Source organism: Canis lupus, chromosome 10 (genome assembly GCF_003254725.2).
Source record: "Canis lupus dingo isolate Sandy chromosome 10, ASM325472v2, whole genome shotgun sequence".
Classification (NCBI taxonomy): domain Eukaryota; kingdom Metazoa; phylum Chordata; class Mammalia; order Carnivora; family Canidae; genus Canis; species Canis lupus.
Genome location: NC_064252.1, coordinates 61,931,524 through 61,952,918, shown reverse-complemented (window position 1 = coordinate 61,952,918; position 21,395 = coordinate 61,931,524). Strand labels below are relative to the sequence as shown.

General features: G+C 40.7%; 1 protein-coding gene and 1 long non-coding RNA gene across 8 annotated transcripts in view; one reads left to right on the top strand and one right to left on the bottom strand.

The window, feature by feature from the left end:
• The window catches only part of REL (REL proto-oncogene, NF-kB subunit), a 42,672-nt gene extending 29,339 nt beyond the window's left edge, over positions 1 to 13,333 (bottom strand). For 2 of the 7 annotated variants that reach the window (XM_049115899.1, XM_049115897.1), the window contains exons 1-4: positions 12,321 to 12,739; positions 3,508 to 3,555; positions 3,217 to 3,359; positions 2,574 to 2,722 (exon numbers count right to left, since the gene is read on the bottom strand). In XM_049115899.1, coding sequence (XP_048971856.1) covers positions 2,574 to 2,722; positions 3,217 to 3,359; positions 3,508 to 3,555; positions 12,321 to 12,342 — 362 coding nt within the window. In that variant the 5' untranslated portion in view covers positions 12,343 to 12,739. Of the gene's footprint in view, positions 1 to 2,573; positions 2,723 to 3,216; positions 3,360 to 3,507; positions 3,556 to 8,839; positions 8,992 to 12,320; positions 12,741 to 12,763; positions 12,911 to 13,009 lie in introns of those variants that run through there. The other 5 variants (XM_049115898.1, XM_025468415.3, XM_025468440.3 and 2 more) reach the window with 5 other exon arrangements.
• Positions 13,334 to 16,940: 3,607 nt separating this feature from the next.
• LOC118350066 (uncharacterized) lies at positions 16,941 to 21,060 on the top strand. Its single transcript, XR_004803198.2, has 2 exons — positions 16,941 to 20,224; positions 20,818 to 21,060. It is a non-coding gene; the product is annotated as an uncharacterized LOC118350066 (long non-coding RNA).
• The last annotated feature ends 335 nt before the right edge of the window (positions 21,061 to 21,395 follow it).

The window sequence follows — 21,395 nt, the reverse complement described above, 5'->3', positions numbered from 1 at the left end:
TACATATCCACTACAGGTAGCGTGGTGATGACAGAGATCACCGAGAGAAGTGCAGAGATTCAAGAACTATTTAGGAGGGGGGATCCCTGGGTGGCGCAGCGGTTTGGCGCCTGCCTTTGGCCCAGGGCGCGATCCTGGAGACCCGGGATCGAATCCCACATCAGGCTCCCGGTGCATGGAGCCTGCTTCTCCCTCTGCCTATGTCTCTGCCTCTCTCTCTCTCTCTCTCTCTCTGTGACTATCATAAATAAATAAATAAAAATTTAAAAAAATTAAAAAAAAAAAGAACTATTTAGGAGGTACCTGTTAATGCATTCAATGTGCGTGCCTGCATGGGGAGTATCAAGGATGATACCCATGTCTGGGAGCTTTTATAGCAATGACTGAGATAAGGCACAGTGGAAGACCCATTGAGAAGAAAGAAGTATGATCACGGTAAAATCAGGATTTGGGGCATATTCTATTTGAGGTGCTGTTGATGTATTTAAGAGAATATGTTAAAAAGACAATCAGACCAAATACCATTCTCCACTGAAAGGAACCAGGGCTCCTCAGAAAAAAACGGATTTCAAAGCTGGAGCAAGAAAAGTACAAGTAAGTCTTGAACATCTTGCTGTGTCAGAAAGTAAAGAAGTACTCGAAGAAAGATGGAAACATGTCAAAAAGATACAGGAAACAGGCTGAAGGAGCTTGCATTGGTCAATCTGAACATCAAAATAATAATGCCAGTAATGGACTACAGTACACTGAATATAAGATTCCATGGGTCTGCAGTGGTATTTATTTTTTAGCGGGGAAAAGGAAAAGGAAAAGTTTTTTTTTTTTTTTTTTTTACAAGAGAATGTCAATTAATACCACCAATGGAAAACACTAATATCCCATGTCTCCTGAGGGATATCTTAAGAATAACATTATACCACCTCTGTAGCCTTCTCAACCAAAATGTTTCATGTTAACATGAAAATACTACTCATGTTACTCAGAGCAACATCAATATAAATGAGCAACCATTCAGACTAATCCACATTGAACAATAATCTTCAAGCAGGTAGCCCAGACTCTTCAAAAATGCTAATGGTCACCAAAAAAAAAAAAAAAGTTAATGGTCATGAAAGACCAAAAAAGGCTGCAAAACTCTTCTAAATTAAAGGAGACTTTATTAATCATGACAACTAAAAAAACATAACAAGTAAATACAGTGTGTGATCCTTAACAGGATCCTGGACTGGGCAGAGAATCAGGACAACCATAAAGGGCATTATTGGACATAATTAAGAACTTAATTATCTGTAACTAAGATTGAGAAAGAATAGCTAGAAAAGTAGGAAATGAAACACAAGAGTCTGTTCTCACATAAATCAAGAAATAAGAAGGTTCCAAGAAAGGAATGGTCTACGATGTAAAATGGTGTTGGGAGGTCAAATGATATGAATAGGAAATATTTCTTGCCATATGTGTATTATTAGGTATCTATGTTTTGTGTTGCTATTGCAAGAAAAATATTTTTAAAGTATATTTTCTAGATAGTTACTATTAATATATAAGAAGGCTACTAACATTTTCCTTGTTGTAATTAGGTTCAGTTTTTTCCAAAGGCAATACATGTTCATTATAAAAACTGAATCATAGAATAAACACAAGTTAAAAAAAAACATAAAACCCCACAGTCTTAACCACGAAAAGACAACTACTATTAATACCTTAGTGTATATACTACCAAGCATAGGTATACACCTATTTTTTTAAGATTTTTTTTATCACATATTGTTTTAAAACCTATTTATCAACATAGTGTGATTATCTTTTTACACAAAGCGATATTTGCAATGTTATTTTTAAGGCTACACTGCACGGATGTGCCAGTTTATCTAACTGATCCCTTGTTTATTATCCTGAACACTTCTAACTTTTTGCCATTATAAACAGAGCTGCAACGAACATGACTATAGCAGAATATCTGAACATGCTTAATTGTTTCCTGAAGATAATTTCCTAGAAGTAGAATTGCTGGTTCAACAGACATTCATACTTTTCCGGCTTTTCCTATGTAGTTTTTAAAGCGCCTACCAGAAGGATTTAATTTATACTATCACCAACATGATGAATGGACCCATCTTCTGGCACCCTCACCAACACCAAAGTGTTATATCATTTTTCTTATCTTAGAACTACCATCTTATGTAACCTTTATAACCTGTCTTTTTCTAAATAATAATTCCAGTTTTCCAGTTGGTTTTCTCATATCTGGTAATTTTTAACTATTAATGAAAGGACACAGTAAAAATATATGAAAGAAAACTTTTCAGAGATTGTTCAAACTAAGAAAAAAATCACAGCATAAAGTAAGTTTATGTTTACCTTTAGTAGCAATAAATAAGTATTCCTGCTACCACCATGGGCTGTGTCTACTAATAAAGAATAAAAGGGTAGTTCTACTGCGAATGGTAAGCAAATTTAGATGTACAAAACAGTAAATAGAAGAATGAGAAATTACTTTATCAGATGTACATGAAAGGAAATGGAGCATCCTCTGCTTATCTTATTCCTCAAGATGCCTGTGACTATGTACTTACAACAAGGGTCTGCGTTCTTGTCCAAATTCTGCTTCATAGTAGCCATCTCTGCAGTCTTTTCCTACTAAATCATGAGGATGAGGTTTATATGGGTCGTTCTTTGTTACTAATGTAATTCTCACTTTTCCCTTTCCGTAATAGTTCATAATCTGAAAAAGGGGGAAATTAAATATATGATCCATAACTTGATCTCATTTTAAGAACTGACCTACCAAATGGGGTTCAATTTATATCACGTGGTTAGCACTAGATAAATAAAGTCCAACTGACTAGCAAATGCAGTTTGGATGAAATTTTCCAGAGAATACCAGAAGGGAAGAATTTACTTCACAGTTCTTTGGCATATTATTTTCTGCACTAATTTCAAGTGATCATATATCATTTGATTCTGCTTATTTTCCTTTTAAAATGTTATACCAAAATATTATCATGGAGCATGAGAAAATACTTGGATGTTGGGCCACTGAATGCCATGCTCTTATATTCACTGTCATACCATAAATATCCCTTGACAGTATATATTTAAGCCAGTATATATTTAAGTGGAAATGACAGCACACTGAAGAAACTGAACCTTTAGTGTAATTGCTATAGATAAAATATTAAGCAAGAGTTACATACAAACAGGAGAACGGTCTATTACCTGGATAGATGGGTATGTTCGGTTGTTGTCTGTGCTGTGCTCCCCTGGAATGCTCCCTGCTGATCGCCCTTCACACTTGTATCTAAAACGCATGCCCCTCTGCCTGGGCTGTTCAATTATCTCTATACATGGGTTATACCCACCTGAAAATTTAAGAAAGGGTGAGGAAGAGATTAGGATAGCAGTAATAATGGATGTAACCATTTTTGTTTTTTGTTTCTTTTTTTGCAAAATAGCAGACTAAAAAATTTTCCCTCCCAATATTAAGTAATAAGGTTGAAATGTAATTACCCAAGATTGAGTGGTAAAGGCACTTCTTCTCCCATTCATATTGAGCTCCTGTACAGTGTTAACACAAATCACTCAAATCATATTTATTGGTTAGCACTTTATCATTTAATATCCATAGCTAATGCCAGTGTGAAGTTCTGAGATACCCACTTCTTACATCAGACCAAGTAAAAGGATTTCCCTCAAGATTCCCCCAGAAGGGTCAAGAAGATAGTCTTAAGAAGTACAATATCCTACTCCAAAAGTGAGTTGATCTACTTGATTTTACATTAAACTTTTAATAGTGGACTAAAAGACTGCTAATTGAAAATGAAAATGCATTTAAATCCTTGCAGAAGGATATTTTTTTTGTATCTCCACTGGAATCTTAAAGGATTGATAAATAGTACATCAAAACAAGTTTCAGAAGTCTTCATTTTAAGCTCAACAGAATTTTCAATCAGTTCCATCTAAATCTTTACTAAAGCAGAAGACACAACAGAGGAAAAGAAATTATTTACTTTCTAATGGCAAATGTAATTCCAAATATGCAACTTTAGAATGAACTGATCTATACAACATGGATGAATCCTATATGTTATACACCTGAAATTAATGTAACATTGTGTCAACTATACTCCAATTTATTTTTAATCTTTTTTAAAAAAATTTTTATTTATTTATTCATGAGAGACAGAGACAGAGAGGCAGAGACACAGGCAGAGGGAGAAGCGGAAAAAAAATAAAAAAATAAAAAGAGGGAGAAGTGGGCTCCATGTAGGGAGCCTGATATAGGACTTGATCCAGGCATTCCAGGATCACACCCTGAGCTGAAGGCAGATGCCCAACCGCTGAGCCACCCAGGTGTCCCTATACTCCAATTTAAAAAAAGTTATGCTGATTGAAAGAAGCTAGACCAAAAAGAGCACATCTCGTAAGGATTCCATTTATATAAAACTCTAGAATACGTAAACTAATCTATAATCAAAAAAAGCAGATCACTGATTGCCTAAGAACAGGGGTGTGGAATGGATGGGGAAACTCAGGGGATGGTGGATATGTTAATTATCTTGATTGTGATGATGATTTATTTTAAGGTTGCATTCATATGTCAAAAGTTATAAAATTGCAAACTTTAAACATGTGCAATTTATTATATATTATTTATATGTCAATGAAGTGGTCTAAAGTACATGCATCTTTACCCCTTATTATCCATACTGTTGAAATCACGAGTTCAGTGAAGACATTCAAGGGTGCTTTCAAGTAGCGTACTTGGCAACCTGTCTTTAAGGGGTGTGAAGATGTCTCCCATTAAAAAAAAAAAACAACCACCATTTCCTTCCCTCCATTGCTTTAGTGATTTCTAAATTCCCACAATTAGATAATCCATTTCTTTGACTAAAGACTTATCCTGTCTTAGAATGCAAGCAAATCTTTAGAAAGTCTAACACAATGGGTCTTATTGGTACCGTGTGAGGAAGGGGACTTTTGAGTCCTACTTAGCCATATCTTAATAATGAGGAGCCTGGAAATGTTACCTTCTAAGTCTCCTATTCGAAAAAATGGGAATAATAATAACAGCACCTACTACATAGGGGCTGTTGTGAGGATTCGAGGTAGTGTGTGTTCAGTTCTTATCAAGTATCATGCCTATTAGGAACTCAGTAAATGTTGTCTTATTATTTCAGATGCTTTCTTGAAAATTTAAAGCGATACCACGAAGGTTTAACAACAACTGGTACTTGCAAGAATGTTACAGGCACACAACATAAATTATTAGAATACAGAAGAGTCCAACAGAACAAAATTTTGTTTATGCTAACAAAATTGTGCATAAATGATAGAGCAAAAGAGTCAGGCATGCCTGTATCAAAGGAAAAAGAGTCAATGAAGCAAAAAGATGCAGAAGAGAAGAGGGAATTCTAAGGAAAGGGAACAGTGCGTCCAAAGATGTGGCAGCACAGAAGAGGGAGAGTTTAAATGACCAATGAAGCCACAGTGCGAGTGGAGTACACTTCTCCCTTAGAACCCAAAGCCAGAGTACATATCTACAAATCTGTACAGAGTACATTAGGGATCTGGATTTCATTCCATGAGTGACTAAGAGTCAATGAATGGTTTCACGTAGGGGAATCATACAATTAGACTGACATTTTAGAATAAGAATTCTAGTGGCAGTGGACAGATGGAAAAGAAAGGAGGAAGTATGATGATGGGTTTAGAGGCTGTTACATACAGTCCTGTGGGCAATGATGAGGGCATGTCCGACATATAGTGTGATAACAGGAATGAAGGATTATTTAAATAAAATTGGCAGTTCCTGGTGACAGACTGAACATTAGGGTTAGGAGCAAGTAAAGAATCACTGAGGCTCCACAGTTCCTACTTTGGGTTACTGAGTCAAGTTACTGCTACCTTTAATTTTATTCTGTTTGGTTCAGACTCCTTCTGTTTGATTTTACTACCTATTTGTTTATACAAAAGACAGAGAGTCAGGGAAAACTGACTTTCACCTTATGACGTTCACAATACTTAATTCAATTTTACCGAAATATGTAAGGCGCACGAGTGTTTCGATATAACATATTTATATCCTTGTATATTTTGAATAACTCAAATTCACATTTCAGTGTGAATTCGAATATTTCACATCCTTATATATCGTTGCAGGCGTATTTAAAAGAAATTTTCTTCTCAATAGTTCGAAACACTCAACAGCATTTTTAAAGTAATAAATAATTTATGTGGTTGAACTAAAGGTCAAATAAATCCCTGCCCATTACTTATTTAAAGTCTTCGTGGGAAGTTGATAGAGAATTACATCATTAAGGGTAAGTGGCTAACTTTGGGGGGAAGAGTGAATAAAAGTACAGACTCATAGTGATTTTTCAAATATTTCATTGGCTACACAATCCCTCCTTAAACTACAAAGTGTTTGTGAAAAAGGTCTATAGATAAGAGAACAGAAAAGCAGTTGCTGAAAGATAAAACAATTTTTAAAGATGTAAAGTTATAAAAATGACAAATATTAGTTACTATATAGCACCTAGTACTTAAAAACCTTTGAAATCTATTCTTCCTATTGTACAGCTCTTTACTGGTAAAAAGTCTCATTATCAACCAAGTGATATTTTCTTGTAATGTTTCACATTCCCCCAAATGGAAATACTCTCCCCCTCCTCTAAATTATCATAGTATTTTGTTTATGTCAATTATTCCAAATCACTATAATTTAGGGAAGACTCACTGTTTCATTTCTTCTTTAAAAAAGCTATTTGTTTTCTTTTCAAACTACTTTGAAGGCAGGAATTAGGATTTATCAGTGCCTTGCAGTAAATATCTGTAAATGTCTTGGGGGTAAATAACTGAAAATCTAAAAATCTTTTTGTTTATGTAAGTTATACAAGCATTAAAGTATTGTATTAATGATCAATCCTGATTTTCCTTACTAGGGCCCACTACTATAGAAAAAAAAGTGCTTTACACTTTTCCAATCTTCATCCCTACTTATAGTCTAATTTATCTGTATTTATGATTTAAAAATACTTCCCAGCTATAAATCATTTATATCCTGCATCAGTACAATGTACCAGTTACTTCCTCTCTCAGCACTGTGTTTTAAAGTGCCAATCTTCCCGAAGATAAGAGTGCTGAACACTTGTCTTGTACAGAGTGGAGGAACGTAAAATGTAAATCAGGGAAGTGTAGAGAAAGTATGTACTCTTAACTAAGATTATCTCAAATCTCTACAGTTTTGAAAAGTACTGAAATTTCTTCAAAGTGGTTCTAAGCAAGTTGATTACGGTGCTTTTTTCTTTAACCAATACCATGCAAAGCTGGGATTGACCCATATATTTTTAACAATATTGTAAAATGCTAATACAGATCATAATAACATTTCAAATACAGCCAAAATGTTTGCAAGATATATTTGTTTTTATTTGCACTTAAATAAAAAAAAAAAGCTATTTGAGTTTTTAAGATTAAAAAATTACACTGAAATAAAATTTTAAAATGGAGCCTCAATTGTCAGAAATAAACACATTAATTAAGACCTTATGGCTAGTGCTGGGAACCAGTATTAATTGTTCAGTAAAAAGTTAATTACAGTAATTATAACATTGCTTTAAAGTACTTTTACATCCTCTCAACTTTAATCTTCAAAAAAACAGAACAGGAATTACTATACCTTTTTATAGATGATAAAGTTCAAAATTATGAAGTTATAAGAAAAAGAAATTATGAATGACATTAGCAAATATGATAGCTGGGATCCCAATGGATCAAATTTTTTTTTTTTAAAAAAGCATAAAAACGGCTGGAGGTAAAGTCACAAGAACTGATTACAGCAAATAACCGAAAATAAATACAACTTAGTTTAAGAAGATAATGAGTATTTAGATCCAATGAAATTTCTGGAACAGAGTTCATAGTGAGAGTATATACCAGAATCACTCTGGAAGCTTTTTCAAAAAACATACATGCCCTGATCCCACCTGTGATCTGCTGAATAGATACAGAAATATTTAAAGCCCCGACATATTTCTGAAAAAGCCTTCCAAGCAATTCTAACACACTCCTGACTAAGAACCATCGCCCTAAAACACAAAGAAGCAGAAACAATGCACATATCCAGAGAAACCAATCCAAAAATTCATTACAAGTATGGCCTGGGTGACAAACCAGCCAGAGAAAATCTGATTTTTTTTTTTTTTTTAATTCTGATGACTTTAACTCTTCTTTCTCTCCCACTCTAAAAAGCTTAGCCAAATACAAGCAAGGGAAAAAGGCAGGAAGATAGGAATAGCCTTCAATCACACTGGTCTATTTTAAAGGTAAATTGTTTGCAAAATTACTATTTTAATTATCATTAGTAACATTTCTTACAATACGGCAAGCAAATGATAATACACTAAAGTGTCAACCACAGTTGAGAATAACTCACTGCAGAATCCATCTCTCTCTCAGAAGTACCGGAGAATACACTGAGAGCAAAAGGAGCAAACAGAGCTAACAATATACACTTTTCTAAGTATCACCTTCACTCACTTTGGGGAAAAAATAAGATCTATTTGTCGTTCCTCAAACCTAGGAACCCAACTGAATCATGGTGATAAGCTTCTTTACCTTAAACACACTTTTTCCATTTCTTCCTAATTATTAAATTTATAGTTACCTTTTCTCACATAGAATAGCATTTAATTAAAAGGGGCGATGAAAATTTAAGCCTATTACCACATGATAGAAAAAAGACTAACACAGAAGGTGCAAAAGAAGTCAAATGAAGGAAAAGTTATATCAAATAGGCAGAAGGACATATAGCCTATCTACTAAGAAATTTTTTATTTACCTTCTTTTCAGAATGTTTACTATCATTTAAGTGGACAAAGAAGAAAAGATACAGTCTCCAAACATCACTGTCAAATTCTTTTCCACTAGTTAAAAAATACAGAAAACCATTTCAAATTGTTTAAAAGTAAATGGACATTCACATATATTCTTGAAAGACTGTTTTTTTTTTTTTTGGTCTAGCATCTGTTCTAGTCTATTATAAGTTTTTAAGGTTTCACAGAATTCTAGAATGTCTAGATACCCAAACAATAACGAGTGCCAACTATCTCTAGTAGCTCCTGTTTCCTAGGGGTCTGAGGCTCCAAACAGCTCCACTACATAAGAAAACTAACATTAACGGGCATGAATTGTCTCTGTTGTTCCTCAAAACAAGATGCTGTGGTAGCTATTCGCATTTTTAAATCACAGAGTGGCAGAACTAGAATAAAACCAGGTTTGTTATGGGCTAAAGTCCACATTTATTCCAATATCTGAGGCTGACTCTCAAGTCTTAAGAATTCAAGTTAGGGAATTTTCAGATGAATATTTGATATACACAGCGTAAGGTAAATAAAAGATGTAAGAGTCTGACAACAGAAGATTCTGCTAGGGATCCCTGGGTGGCGCAGCGGTTTGGCGCCTGCCTTTGGCCCAGGGCGCGATCCTGGAGACCCCGGATCGAATCCCACGTCGGGCTCCCAGTGCATGGAGCCTGCTTCTCCCTCTGCCTGAGTCTCTGCCTCTCTCTCTCTCTCTCTCTCTCTGTGACTATCATAAATAAATAAAAAATTAAAAAAAAAAAGAAAAAACAGAAGATTCTGCTAGACATTCCGTTGTGGTGGGGGGAGAAGGAATCTTGAAAAAAATTTCAACTTCCAGGATGAAAAAGTAGAGAAATAATTTTAAAATCTGTCCCAGATTACTCAGGTATTTAACCAACTTAAAAATAAATGACAGTATCAACTCATCTGTTCTGATTAAGACTGCTAGATTACAGGATGCCTATTTAAAAATGAATTAAAGAAATTTTTTTAGAGTAAGTATGTCCCCCATGCAAGTATTTGGGTCACGTGCCTACAGACCCAATCATATGCAGAGAACACGGAGGAGACAAGGCCGGAACACAAGGAAATTCTTCTGAGCCTCTAATAGTGTATTTGGGAAAGACACTACACACACCCCAGATGATCCCAATAATGATTCATCACGATTCCTCCCTAGCCATTTCACTCACTCATTCCCTTCACCCCATCATATATCACTTTAATTCTTTTATACAGGTAGCTGTTGTCTCCTACATTTTCAAGTGCGGCATTTCAGAAAAAGCCCTCATGTTTATAGTGTGTCGTCTCTACTTGAAAACAGTCATTTGCTTTAGTTGTCAATTCCTGCTTCCAATTCTATCGTTAATTAAGCTCCATCACACCTACACTGATTTTTTTCCTCTTACTCAAGAGAAATACTTAAGTTCTCTTGAAATTCACACCACAGAGTTGGAAGTAGTGTGGTTTACAAAAACAATTTCTTCATGTACTTCCTATTATATGACAAAGCAGATCTATACTAAAGAAAATTGTGAATAAATATCAACTATCTAAATTTTAAAACATATTTTACCAAAGACAGTACTACTGATTAGTAAACAGAACTATGTGTGCCTAAGAACACTTTGCACTTTGTACTGGCACAAGGACGAGCTTTAATTCAGACATAAAATAGCTAATTTTACTTACATTAAACAATACAGAATTATAAATATAATAGAGTAATGACTGCCTACCCATTCCCTACATGAGACAGGGAACATTTTTGTTAACAATACCTGTTCTAATTAATTGTGTCAAAAGACAGAAATCAAAGTGTTAAAAAAAAAAAAAAAAGGCAGTAAAGAGAGCTTAATAGACCCCGGTCTGTGAAACCCTAAATAATTAATTTGATAATTTACCTAAACAAAATTTAGAATCATACTTACATACATATGATATATACACACATATATATTAAATTTCCAGTTACTCATGATACTTAAATAATTTTGCTAATGAGCCTCTGATCTGTTAACTTTTACATTCTACAGATAACATATTCAGCTACACATACCTATTTACATATGACATCCGGTAAGAAAAGAAGAAATGGTCTTAAGTGCCTGGTAATCAATAAAAATATTTTTTGAGGTTTTAATACTACCTTACTACAAGTAATCTAAGCTAGGCAACGATAACTAATTAAGCAAAGTTTTTTTCCTATTACTCTTTCGGTTTAACTACTGTTTCAAAACAGGAAAAGAATTTATAATTTACTGATGAGTCTTTTTCTCTAAGGCCTTTACAAGTGATTAAAAACAATACACCCAGACTCCTTTTTTAAAATTTCTTTGGCAGTTTTCATACAACTGAATTACAATTTAAATAACTTGTCATATTAAATACTCCCATTCTAATGCAACTCCAGAAAAGGAAAGAAAAAAAAAAAGATAATGATCCTACGACTTTTCATTCCTTTAAATTCTTTCCCCTTCAATTTAGGAAATCAGTCCTCACAATAGCACAAAATACAGTGCCATTCAACAAATTTAAATTGTATCACATCGCTGAATGATGGGGGCGGGGGCGGGGGCGGGTGGGGGGGGTCTTACCTTACCCTCTATGTAAATGGTTCTTTTAAAAGAATCACAGGTATTACACTCGTGCCACATATTAACGAAGTTTGGTTAACTTGCCAGCAGTCAGACTTTTCTTTTCTTTTTTTTTTTACTTATAATGCTCACCGTTCTCTCTGACTCTCATACAAAAAAAATCTCTGTCAACCAATAAATCAGCCAAATATCTCAGATCATCTTTGCCCTCTTCACCCTCTTCATCTCAACGTGCTTTTAAATGATAAATTGACAAAATTATCTGAAAGTTTGGGGTCACTGAAGTGGGTAAAGAGAAAGTTGAAATATTTTAAACTTGTATTCTCACATAAAAACCACAGACAAACCGAAATCAAATGTCATGTGAACCACCCCAATTTCCTTTTCGGCCTGCAGCAGCAGCTAATGGCATTGTTCTGCTCAATCTTCTTTTAAAAAAAAAAAAAAAAAAGCTTTCTACTTCCTCTTCTCCAGACACCAGCCTCCGAGGGTCACTAAGCCAGGGTCTTGGGAGGGCGCGGAGGAAGCATAAACAAGCCCCCCCCCTTCAGCCTCCTGGCCCAGCGCTGAGCTCTATTGTAAGGCCTCCCTGCCTCGAAACCGCCCCATGAACCTTGCCAGAATCCTCTCCAAGGCCACCTCGAGCAGAGCCCGCTGGATTTACTTCCCTCTAGGTTACAGGCAGATCTAAACCCCGGCTGCATATCATATAATAATAATAATAATAACAATAACAATAACAGGAGGCTCCCTCCTCTGCCCTCCCAACTTTTTTTTTTCTGGGTAAACTCGTCGTCCACTCCCCCTGCCCCCAAAGCAAGAGATCTACGCATCTATCTATAAACGGAAAATAAATTGTTACCTGAGTGATGCAAAGTTTTCATTGCTAACTCCTATCTGAAAGCCCGGACACTCCCCTGCCTTCCAACGAAGAAATTAAAAAAAAAAAAAAAAAAGATAACGTCTCCGTAAACCAGAAAGTACCCGCTTTAAAGTGGAAATCATCCACTCGGTTGAAACAACCTTTAGGACCAGGTAGGGCACCCCCGGGGGGGGGCTCCTAACCGAGCCTCTCGGTGCCACTCGGTGCCACTGTCAGCACATCAGCGATCACCGGCTGGCACTTGATGAAATTGAAAAGAAAGAAAAGAAAGAAGAAGAAAAAAGAAAAGAAAAGAAAAGGAAAAAGAAAAGAAAAGAAGAAATAGAAGAAAAGGCAGAGCACTCCCTCCTGAGGTCTTCACTCCTGTTCTAAGACCTAAAGCCTGAGCAATTCAAATAAAAACCCATTTTGCAATACGTGACCTCTCGGTCCTCCCGGCGTGAGGTTCCCGGTAACTGCTCTGACCCTAAACCATCAGGGCGCCGGGACGCATCCTAACGGCCTCGGGTCACCGCCCGGGACTCGCATCTCGCACGCAAGCCGGGCCGCCCTCCCGAGGCCGACGACGCGCGGGCCGAGGCGACCCAAGGGCAGGGGCGCCCGCGCGCCCCGAGACCCCCGCGCCCCCCGCCGCCCCGAAAGCTCGGACCCGCGCCGCGGACACTCACCCGAGGCCATGGCTCCGCTCGCCGCGCCGCCCGCTCCAAGCGTCCAGACCCGAGGCCGCACGAGCAGCCCGCGTCGGTCCGGCGGCCGAGGGACTCTGCCGGCGGGCCCCCCGGTGCCCCTGACCACCCCCGGGGCCTCCTCCTCCTTCCCGCCCTCCTCGGGGCTTTGCGGCTCACACCCTCCCACCCCCTGAGCGCTCGCGTCCGGGATCGCCGGCTGCGCCCGTCCGGCGTGCGGGAGCCAGGCGCAGGGGGCGGAGCGCCGCGACAGCCGAGCGCCCGCCGCGGCCCGGAGGCTGAGGCCGCCCGGCGGGAGGGGAATTTCCCGCGACTGACGTAGGCCCCCCCGGGCCCCCCGCCCGCCCGCCGCGCGCACGCCCCGCCCCCTCCGCGCGCCCCGCCACGCCCCCTGCGGCCCGGGGGGCTCCGCGACTGGGTCGGGGCCGCGGGGGGAGGCGGGAGCTTCGGGAGCGCGGGGGACGCCGGGAGCCGGGCGGTGACGGTCCCGAGCGTGCGAAAGCCGCCGGCTGCGGAGAAATCCCCCTCCTCCAGGTGGTTCGGAGGCGCGTGGCTTAAAGTTCAGGAGCGGGTGGGAGGGTGCGCTGACGTGCCGGGGGGCCGGCCGCTGGGAGCGGGGGGGCGGGCCGGGCGGCGGGGGGGGCGGCTCTCCCGGGGCGGCGGCGCGGGGGGGCGCGGGGAGGGAGGAGAGCGGGCGCGAGGCGGGGGGGGGGGGGGCGGCGGGCCGGGGTTTTCAATGGGTGGTTCCCCCTCTTCCCAATTTCGTACATGCAAATCTCCGCCCCCGCGCCGCGCGGACGTCCCGGTGAGCCCTGGCGGGGAAGTGCGGAAGCCGCGGCGTCGCCTCTGTTCTTCTGTGATGCGCAGATTTGCATTTGGGGACCCCCGCCGCCGGATCGCCCCCCGCCCCCATTCTGCCTCCGCCGGCGGAGGTTCTGTCTGCTTCACCTGCGGCAGCTCTTGAGGCTCTGGAAGAGCCGCCCTGCGAGTTGGGTGCCTCGTACGCGCTGTGCTTGGTGAAGGAGACGCCGTCCGGGATCTGACGGATAGACTCCCACGGGGAAGGGGATAGACTCCCACGGGGAAGGGGGTGGGGAGGGGATAGACTCCCACGGGGAAGGGGGGAGGGGGATAGACTCCCACGGGGAAGGGGGTGGGGAGGGGATAGACTCCCACGGGGAAGGGGGTGGGGAGGGGATAGACTCCCACGGGGAAGGGGGGAGGGGGATAGACTCCCACGGGGAAGGGGGTGGGGAGGGGATAGACTCCCACGGGGAAGGGGGTGGGGAGGGGATAGACTCCCACGGGGAAGGGGGGAGGGGGATAGACTCCCACGGGGAAGGGGGTGGGGAGGGGATAGACTCCCACGGGGAAGGGGGTGGGGAGGGGATAGACTCCCACGGGGAAGGGGGGAGGGGGATAGACTCCCACGGGGAAGGGGGTGGGGAGGGGATAGACTCCCACGGGGAAGGGGGTGGGGAGGGGATAGACTCCCACGGGGAAGGGGGTGGGGAGGGGATAGACTCCCACGGGGAAGGGGGGAGGGGGATAGACTCCCACGGGGAAGGGGGTGGGGAGGGGATAGACTCCCACGGGGAAGGGGGGAGGGGGATAGACTCCCACGGGGAAGGGGGTGGGGAGGGGATAGACTCCCACGGGGAAGGGGGGAGGGGGATAGACTCCCACGGGGAAGGGGGTGGGGAGGGGATAGACTCCCACGGGGAAGGGGGGAGGGGGATAGACTCCCACGGGGAAAGGGGAGGGGGAGGGCGATAGATTCCCACGGGGAAGGGGGAGGGGGATAGATTCCCACGGGGAAGGGGGTGGGGACGGGGATAGACTCCCACGGGGAAAGGGGTCGGCAGGGGGACGAAAGTCGAGTGTGCTGAGTTATCCGTGATAACTTCGTTACACCTCCTGTGTGTCCAGCTACCTCATGTTTAGACGTGTTATTCCGATTTTGTAGATGATGTAATAGGGGTTCAGAGAAGTTAAGTAATCCGTCAGAGGAAAAAAAAAAAAAAGGTAATATTTCAGAGAAGTGAAATTCTAGCAAAAAAAAAAAAAGAAAAGAAAAGAAAAGCACAGTTTAAATCCATGTTCTCTCCACTCTGCCTTGCTGCCCAGAACAACTGTGGAGAGGGAATGCGGATCGCCAGCCGGCTGTACAAATGCAGAAACTGGAGGACCCAGTTCGGGGAAATTATAAAAAAACAAACAAAAACCTCCTAATATAAAAACCCTCCACGAAACGTGGAAAACACTGAGACCGTGTTATCGAATGAGCATGGAAACATGCCAGTGATGCACTGACGAGATTATAAAAAACCAAAACGAAACAAGTCTCATTTGTTTAGGGAGCCAGGCAGATAAAATCCACGACGGCACCTGCTGTCTTTATCCAAAAGAAAAAATAATACGAAGTTACATCTGGAAGCCAAAAGCTGAGGTTTAAATTCCTATGAAGACTGGGTGGTGTGGTGCCCTCCTCCTTGATACTTGCATTTCAAAGAAGGGAACTTCAAGACCCTCTATGAAAGACCATGGTTGTGGGTGGGGGGGTGCGGATTCAAAATTGTTAAGAGACTTATTTAGCTTCCCCTCCCCTAAGATTTTATTTATTTGAGAGTGAGGGAGCGAGAGCGCGAGCAGGGGCAAAGGGAGAGGGAGGGGCAAGCTCCCCTCTGAGCAGGACCCTGAAATCAGGAAGGAAGGCAAGTCACTCAACCAATCGAGCCACCCAGGCACCCCTTATGTAGCTTTTTAAAAGGTGTGCACACATCCCAAAGAAAGAAGTCGTTTACAATTTCGATTTTTCTAAGAAAGAAAAGAAGATGAAGTTTCTTGTCTTTTTCGGTGCCAGGGAAAATTTTTGATATACCTTTTTAATTTAATGTTTTAGACCCATTCAACCCCCAATATCAAAGCCGTAAGGGAGAACCGAGCAGAGATACTTAAGAATCCACGAGGAAGGGAAGCCTGGGTGGCTCAGTGGTTGAGCATCTGCCTTTGGCTCAGGGCTTGGGCCCTTGGTCCCGGGATTGAGTCCTGCGTCGGGCTCCCTGCACTGAGCCTGCTTCTCCCTCTGCCTGTGTCTCTGCCTCTCTCTCTGTGTCTCTCATGAATAAATAAATAGAATCTTAAAAAAAAAAAAAATCCACGAGGAAGGTGAACGACAAATAGGAACAGAAAATATTTCGTGTGCATTTGTTTATATTTCACCTCCAGAAACTGATTGGTCTTAGGTAGCTCTTGAACTTAATAGGGGATAACGTTTGTTCAGAGTGCTGGAGCAAACCATCCATCCTAGCTGCAGACTGCAGACCTGTTCTAAAACCACTCCAATCTATAAAATCACAAGTTGTATCTAAAGAGATTTAGTGAAACTACAGAATTTTGAACCAATTAAGTTTTATCTTCTGTTTGTCAAAGACTCGGACTTATTTAAATCTCACTAATAGAACAGCATATTTGTATTTACTTCCAGGGCTATTTTTGTCACATAACTAAGCTATTGGCATTATTATTTCACCTTATTTTATTTATTTGAGAGAGAGAAGGAGAGAGTGGCCAAGAGAGCATGAACGCGGGGAGGGGCAGAGGGAGAGGGAGAAGCAGCCTCCCCACTGAGCTGGGAGCCCAATACTGGGCTCCATCCCAGGACCGTGGGATCATGACCTGAGCCAAAGGCAGATGCTTAACCCACTGAACCACTCAGGTGCCCCTATCTCACCTCTTTAAGGTTTTTTTTTTTTTTTAAACCCTTTCACTATTTATTTTTAAGATTTTATTTATTTATTGAGGGAGAGTATACATACATGAGTGCCAGCGAGGCCAGGGGCAGGGCAAGCAGAGGGGAAGTAGAGAGAGAACCCCAAGCAGACTCCACGCTTGATCACGTGACTCCACCCGGAGATCACGACCTTAGCCAAAACTACGAGTCAGAAGCCCAACCAGCTGAGCCACCCAGGCGCCCCTTTATTTTATTTTCTTTTTTAAAGATTTATTTATTTATGTATGTATTTATTTTAGAAAGAGAGGAAGCACAAGCCAGGGGCGAGGGAGAGAGAGTAAGAGAAGCAGACTCTCTGCTGAGCTCTGAACCTGACTTGGAGCTCAGTCTCACCAACCTGGGACCATGACTTGAGCCAAAACCAAGAGTCAGATGCGTAACCAACTGAGCCACTCAAGCAACTCCCTCACTGTTGTGTTTTGTTTGTCTTTTTAAGATTTTATTTATTCATGAGAGACCCAGAGAGAGAGAGAGAGAGAGGCAGAGGGAGGGAGAAACAGGCTCCATGCAGGGAGCCCGACGTGGGACTTGCTCCTGGGTCTCCAGGATCACGCCCTGGGCTGTAGGTGACACTAAACCGCTGAGCCACCCGGGCTGTCCCTCTCACTGTTTTTTAAAGTAAGCTGAACCTCCTTTTGAAAGATTTGAGTCCACATCTGAAAAATGTGAAAATATTTTAGTTGTACGGGATACGTTTAATTTTTAAAAAAAGAAAGGTTAGATGAGGTGATGGATGGACTAAAACCCACAAAGGTAAGTAGTGATTTTTGACCAGGGTGGACTTAAAGAGTTTATCACTGTAGAGATGATAAGCCGCTAGTTGTTGAGGTTTATAGAAAAGAATAGCACATGTTGTTTTTCCTTAAGGGCCCCAGTTGTTGTTAGTGTTTAGTTTGACAAATAGCTACTCTGTGCCAGATGCTCCTCTATTGGGAGCCCCATATTCCTTGTACCATTCCTGTCTAACCAACAGGTTAGGAAGTTAGGAGCTGTCTTTGACTCTCAGCTTCTCCCACTTAACGCATAACATCCAGTCACCAAGTCCTGCAGATTTTACCAATAAAAAAATATGAATCCATTTCTTCTTCATTGCCATTGTCCATTTTGATATCTTCATCATATCTCACCTAAACTCCTGAAATGGTCTCCTATTTTGCCCACTTACACTTTCGTTCCTTTTGAAAGCCGTTCAAACCTATTCAAATCCATTGTTGCTTGAGTCTTCTGTGAATGCACATCAGACCTCTTTCTTCAGCCTAACCTTCAGTATTCCATGCCTTGCACTTTAACACCCCATTGAACTTCTTTCTCCGTAGCTTCTCGTGCTCCGTAAGCCACGCTGTTTTCTTACCCATCTGCCTTTACTCTTACTTTCCCTTCTAGGCAGAACATGGAGTGAAACATGAACAATGATTGAAAGACTTAATATTGTTTAAGTGACAGTTTTCCCCAAATTAATCTATTGGCTCAATGAAACCCAGTTGAAACCCCAGCATACTGTTGTTGGAATGGACAAGGTGGTTCTCAAATTTATATAAAATTTCCAAGGTCCTGGACTAGCCAAGCCAATAGTGAAGAATAAAACTGAAGAGTGTACATTACCAGATGTCAAAATTTATTATAAAACTACGGAAATTGGGGATCCCTGGGTGGCTCAGCAGTTCAGCACCTGCCTTTGGCCCAGGGTGTGATCCTGGAGTCCCGGGATCAAGTGCCGTGTCGGGCTCCGGGCATGGAGCCTGCTTCTGCTTCTCCCTCTGCCTGTCTCTGTCTCTCTCTCTCTCTCTCTCTCTCTTTCTCTCTCTCTTTCTCTGTCTATCATGAATAAATAAATAAAATCTTTAAAAAAAAACTACAGAAATTAAGACAGTATGATACTGGTACAAGTTTAGACAAATAGAATAATGGTCTGGATTAGAAAATCTAGAAACTAGAGCCATACATGTACAGTCTGTTGTTTATAACAGTCTCCACTGTGGTATGTGGGGGGAAAGGAGGCCTTTTCATTTACTCGTGCTGGGACAAATCTGTCATCTGGAAAATAATAAAAGCTGATGCCAACCTTACACCATACCCAAAATATTACTTAAAATGGATCATAGACCTAAATGTGAACAGCAAAATAATAAAACTTTGAGAAGAAAACATAGAATACCTTCATGACCTTAAGGTAAGGACTTTGAACATCATACAATAAGCAATAACTGGCAAAAAGATAGATAAATTGGACTTAATTAAAATTAACTAACAGACACCACTAAGAATAAAAAGGCAGACCATGTACTGGGAGAAGATACTTGGCAACAATACATGTGGTAAAGAATTCTGTGGCATCTGTGAAGTTACTTTGCTCAGAGCTCCCTTCTAGAGAGGCTCTACCTCAGCTTGCAAGTGAAGGCCACGTTTTCTTGGAAGCACCTATCCAATTATGAACACAGTTGTGGGACAAAGGCTCGCTATTTCTAGCCAGTACAGGACTTCTCTATGGGGAGTCCTGTCAGAACTCCTTATTGGGCTGGCTGAGAATTTCTTAGACATGCATGCCAGTCTGATTCTATTCCTACCCAGTTCTCTTTCCATTTCCCTTTTCACAGGTGTCAGAACTGTATCTGAAGACTCTTCCTGCCTATTCCTTCTCTCTCTCCCCATTATATTTCATAGGTATTACCCTGAATATATCCCTTGCATTGATCATTTCATATTGGTATCTGCCTCCCCCAGGACCCAGCTGATCTACTCATTCACTCTAAAAATCAGTAAGAAAAAGATAACTCAACTTTTTAAGTAAGGAAAAAACTCCAAAAGGCACTTTACAAAAGAGGATCACCAAATGACTAATAAGCGTATAAAACGGTGCTCAGTCAAAAGGGAAATGTGTACAAAAATCATAATAAAATATTGCTACACCTTCATCAGAATGGCTAAAATTAAAAGGACGATACCAAGTGTTTGTGAGAATGTGAAACAAACGGAATTCCCTTAAATTTTTTGTGGGAATATAAATTGGTAAAATAACTTTGGAAAATTGGTAGTATCTACTAATCCTAAAATAATAAGTATCGTATGTTCCAAAAGTACCACTCTTAGATATATACCTAACAGAAATAAGTACTTTATTTATCAAAACGTGGGTGAGAATATTGAAGGCATCTTTATTCTACACGGCAATATGAAAACAAATGTTCATCAACAACAGAATACATAAACTGTTATATTCATACCATGGATTTCTCTCCAGTTATAAAAAGGAATGTATTATTGCCACAGAACAACACGGATGAATCTTATAAATGAAAAACTACACACAAAAGAGTACATACCATATGACTCCATTCATAAGTGTGCCTTGGAGATACTATGGATTTGGTTCCAGACAACCACAATAAAGCAAATACTGCAATAAAGTGAGTCAAATTTTTCAGTTTCCCAGTGTACATCAAAGTTATGTTTGTGTTATTCTGTAGTTTATTAAATATGCAATACCATTATATCTTTAAAAAAACAATGTAAGGTGGGTGGGGGTTGGGGTGACTGGGTGACAGGCACTGAGGGGGGCACTTGACAGGATGAGCACTGGGTGTTAGGCTATATGTTGGCAAATTGAACTCCAATAATTTTTTTTTTTAAAACCCAGTGTATATACCTTACTTTAAAAATGCTTTGTTGCTAAGAATACTACCATCAGAACTTTCAGTAAGTTGAAATCTTTTTGCTGGTGGAGGATCGTACTTTGATGTTACGAGCTGCTGATTAATCAGAGGGGTGGTTGTTGAAGGTTGGGGTGGCTCTGGTAATTTCTAAAAATAAGACAATAATGAAGTTTGCCACATTGATGGGCTCTTCCTTTCATGAATGATTTCTCTGTAACGTGCAGTGGTGTTTGAGAGCATTTTACCCACAGTAGAACTTTGAAAATTGGGAGTCCGTCTTCTCAAACCCTGACACCGATTTATCAACTAAGTTTATTTTATATTCTTAATCTTTTGTTGTTCTTCAGCAGTCTTCATGGCATCTTCATCAGGAGTAGAATCCATCTCGAGAAACTACTTTCTTTGCTCATCCTTAAAAAGCAACTCCTCATCCGTTAGAGTTCTACCATGAGACTGCAACATTTAGTTACATCTTCAGGCTTCACATCCAGTTCTGCTATTTTCACCACATCTGCAGTTCCTTCCTACGTTGATGTCTTGAACCTCTCAAACTCTTCCATGAGGATTGGAATAAACTTCTTCCAAACTCATGTTAATGTTGATATTTTGAGCTCTCCCCATGTATCATGAATATTCTTAATGGCATCTAGAGATTCATCCTTTCTAGAAGCTTTTCAATTTACTTTGCCCATATCCATCAAGGGAATCACTATCTGTGGCAGCAGTTGCCTTACAAAATGTATTTTTTAAATCTTTTTATTTAAAAAAATGTAAATTGAAGTATAATTGACACACAATGTCATAGTAGTTTCAGGTGTACGACATAGTGATTCAACAATTATATATGTTACAAAATGCTCGCTGTAAGTATAATTACCATCTGCCACCATACCAAGTTATCACAGTATTTCTAACTGTATTCCCT